Raw genomic sequence first — 4,464 nt, forward strand, 5'->3', positions numbered from 1 at the left:
GGAAGAATAATCACATGACAACTGACAATTTTTGGCTTGGTGGTTTACCAAAAATACAGGAGGCAAAGCTCGTTATCGTAGGGTCCTTGGTTACGTGATCTAAAGAATGATAAAGTTACCGTCTCTCCCGCAGACAGCAATGATACGCTCTATGGTGACCTGCTTTGAAAGAAACCATCTGTCTCTTTCACTTTTCTATAGACATTAGAATTTTCAACTTTTTAAATGACAAGAGAGCCTGTTTATAAAGTTTGTATTCCTTACACTGACTAGCTGGCAAACTAATTAAGGACCAATTTAGCTCAACACTAAGTATGCTTGAGGAAACAACTGTTTAAAGTTCTGTGCAGAAACACATGGGCTAGAAACCCTAAGTTTCTCAAAACTAACAATGAAGCTCAGTAATAACCTGCTTTGAAAAAGATTTGCCCTTTTTTCAAAGTAACAATTATCAACAATTATATTCATGTTATTTTACGTGACAAAGGCCAAACCAAAAATGAATACAAACCAGTAGACAGAATAAGAAAGGCAATTAACTGGCTTCTGGCTGCGTTCACTGTGGGTGGCTATGAAGACCTCCGTATATTGAAGTTTGCCATGCCGTTGATCATTATAATAAACGGACAACACAGGCTAATTATGATGTATGGCGCCTGGCTTTTACAGATGTTTTCGGGAGCAACTAAGAGATTGATCTAGTATAAACCTTTAGAAGCTATTAATAGTTTTACAAAATTGTGAGACTTTTCGAGAGGGCAACATGGCTGAATACGTAGAATCCCTGGAATACGCTCTTTATTATTCAAGCATTCCATTTCTCGTCATTGGCTTTATCGGCAATGTGTTGCTTATTCGAATTGTGCACAAGACAGGAGAAATGCATACCCCGACAAATTTTCTTTTGGCGAGCATGGCTGCTAGCGATATCATCACCATTTTGCTCTGGTCGTTCTACTTCTTTGAATTTGCCAAATTCGTTTGCAAATTTGTCGTTCTTATTGAAATCTCCATAAAGGTATCTTCTATCACTCTTACGGTGCTAGCAATAGAAAGATACAACGCTATATTGACGCCATTCAGAGCAGGTTTGTGGTTAACTCAAGACAAAATCAAGTACACCATCTGTTTCATTTGGTTCTCAAGCCTTGTTATTTGTTTCCCAGAATTTTTTCTTAAAGAATGGAGTGAGACAGAGGAGACATGCATCGGTCCATGGACCTTTTACATGAGTCAAGCAAGCGAAATTTATACGGTCATAAATATAACAATTGTTTTCCTTGAAATGGTGACCATATGTTACTGCTATGGATGCTTGATGAGGGAACTGTACTTTTCTAACAGAGTTTACCCGCAAACAGAAAGAGATGCATCGTCGGAGAAAAAGAAACTCGTCATCACTTTGATGATTTCAACAACACTATTCTCTATTGCCTTTGCACCAGTTGTAGTTTTTTACGCAATTGTAGCTACACGAAATAATGAACAGTTAGATCAAGACTATGAGTTATACGCTATTCTTGTGGGTGTATTCGATTTCATGTTTGTTTTCGCTGTGAGTTTCAACCCGATTATTTACGGTTTTCGCGTTACAAAATTCCGAGAAGAGTTTAAAAACATAATTCTCTGCCGGAGAATGACATCACCGCTGGATGTGAATCATTCACGGGATTCAATGAGCTTGGGCGAAGCCAGGGCTGGTTCGGGTAGTTCGTTCGAACCCCCTAAACGTTTTTAAACACGAGCGGTTTCTGACGAAAACCTTTGGTGGAAATACATCGCTTACAAACACTATATGACCATTGTTATCTTATGAAAAATGACTGTGATGAAAAGAGAAAAACATATTGACAGAGGAAAGTCCTTTCCTGGTTTTAAATGCCCTGTTAAGTCCATGTTTGAAGAAAGCCAAGGGTGATTATTAGAGCATATGGCAAAGACAAATTTATAACGGTACCGTTATTTCAGATTTATATTCGTTATTGGTCTCGATTATTGTGAATTTTTAAGAGTAGTTGATGCCAAAAAAAGAGCTCATTTCAAAGGCATAAGACAACCTACAATTATCCTTTAAAACGCAGGAAATCACTTTTCCGAGGACCTAAATTTCAACATTTTTCCGGGGAAAGGTACGCCTTCGGCAAACATTTATCCAAACCCCCAATGATTTAGTTTGCTTCGGCTCGTACTTTCAGCAAGTCGGAACTCGATAACCATTTTCAAAAATCGATAAACTCCTTCTGTTTTAAAAACAAAACAGACCCATTTTCTGCTAGAGCAGGGACACCCAACGAGAATATAGTTCAAAACCACTTAAACATAGCATTGATAAACGTATTTCAGTATTTAAACGGTAGATATAGGAATATTTTTATCCCCTGAAATATTTTTCATCTATTCGGATTTCCTAGCTGAAAGTCTAGTGATCCGAAAATTATAGGGATCAAAACTTACCTTTTCGAAAATTTCAGCCCGAAAAAAGGCTCCCGAAAATTCTAAGTGACCTTTTTGAGGGTAAAAATCCGTTACAAATGGGCAATTATGCCATTTTTTAGATTTTCGAAAATCCTAGGAGAGGCATGCAAGAAAGAAATTTTACAAGAAATGTTCCGAAAATTCTAGATCTCCAATCGTCTTCCCAACAGATATTTTCCGAAAAGTGACGTTGGGTGCGCCCTGCGAGAGATCCGTTAGTCAAATACGGCCTGCGAACAAAGACAATTCATATCGAGAAAAAGTAATCTATGCAAAGATAAGTTAAGTGGGTAAGTGGCTCTGTTAAGGCCCTCTTACCCAGACACGTTTTGCAATTATTCGCGACTTTTACTGCATTAATTTTAAAGAAAAAGTTTTAACGGCTCATGTAGCGGCGATTGTAGGCGCAATTTGTTTTGCAATTTTATTGTATTTTTTGTAATCTACATTCACGTTCCGTAAGCTTATGTAATAAACGCGCTTATCGTCTTGGCTCTGTGTTTGTTGAGCTCTTGCGCAAAGAGTCTTTATGAAATCGCAGCTGGTTTACAGGCGCAAAAGTCGCATCTGGAAACGGATTAATCGGGCCTTTACAGTGCGCCTCTGCCGTATCAATCAAAATAATTATTGTATCTTCTTCTTAAGGGATAACAAGACCCACCAACCACCCTCGCCCCCGCCGCATAACAGGGCCTCTTCAATGGCTAACCAATTTTGGAGATTAACGTTGGCTTGCTAAAGTCAGTCACCAGAACAAGCTAAAAGTCGAATTGTTCTCATAAAAGTTAACTGCATCATAAACCCTTTTTGATGACTCTTTATTTTAAACAGCAATGAAAAAGCTACACTGATAACTTTGAACTTAAGTTCTGGATAAATTTGCAAAACGTTTTCACTTCTTTAACAAACAGTGTAAAATTAACTAATACTTTATGATTATGACGAAACATCAAAGAGATTAATGTTTCATGAGTCGGTCGGTATAAGTCAATAAAGAACTCATTTCCTTTTAACAGCCAACAAAGTTTTCACTCGTTTTCACCAATAAAGATGTGAGAAAATTCAACAATTTTGGATTTGTTTTGCGTTATTACCTTATGCGGACATTGAAGGGCAAAAACGCAATAGCCGTATTCAAGAGATACGAACTCTCGCCGTATTATAATACTGATAGATGCATGTAGAAATCGTTAGTATGAAGCTCGGCATCTTTGGAGCTACTGCAGCAGTAGTTAGTAAATGTTGTCATCTCCCTCACTCCCTTTTATTTCTAACTCACCCCACTCACTCACTCACTTTTATTTCTAACTCATCTCACAAAATCGCTCCTCTTGTTAAATAACTTTTTTCTAACTCATCTCACAAAATCGCTCCTCTTGTTCTCTCATTCCATTCCATTCTTTCACAAGTAGTTAGAAATAAGAGAGTGAGTGAGTGGGTTGTTATCATTTTTATACTACACTGTAATAAAATAGTGTATTATGATGATTTTTATTTATTGAAGCAGAAAAAATAAATTTGATTTAATACTTAAAAATAAAATAATAATTATATAAGATATGTCTCACCAACATTTTACCAATAATCAACTTATGAGTTTGTCTTTGGACGAATTAAAAAAAATTTTATCACAAGACAAACAAGAGGTTAAGAAAAATTATAAGGAATTGGAAGAAAAGATGAAAGTGATTGAAAAAATAAAAAAAGTGAGAGAAATTGGAAATAAAATTAAACAAGGTAAAGTTAAACCAAAAGTTATTTCAAAAAAGATTAAAACCAAAGTTAAACCAAAAAAGATTAAGTCTAAAGTGGTTACCAAAAAGATAAAATCATTTGAGGAGTATTTTGAGGAATGTATAAAAAATAGAAAAATTCCTAAAGATACTCCACCTTATTTACGAAAAGCTCTTGAGAGAGCTATAAAAGAATATGAACAAGGAATTGAACTTGAGAAATCAGCTCTAAACGAATTTGCTCAAAAACATATTA

General features: G+C 36.0%; 1 protein-coding gene across 1 annotated transcript; it reads left to right on the forward strand.

The window, feature by feature from the left end:
- Positions 1–763: 763 nt before the first annotated feature.
- On the forward strand, positions 764–1,738 carry LOC140950860 (neuromedin-U receptor 2-like). The gene has a single exon (XM_073400079.1). It carries the CDS (start codon positions 764–766, stop codon positions 1,736–1,738), a length of 975 nt encoding a protein of 324 aa, XP_073256180.1.
- The last annotated feature ends 2,726 nt before the right edge of the window (positions 1,739–4,464 follow it).

Source organism: Porites lutea, chromosome 10 (genome assembly GCF_958299795.1).
Source record: "Porites lutea chromosome 10, jaPorLute2.1, whole genome shotgun sequence".
Taxonomy (NCBI): Eukaryota; Metazoa; Cnidaria; class Anthozoa; order Scleractinia; family Poritidae; genus Porites; species Porites lutea.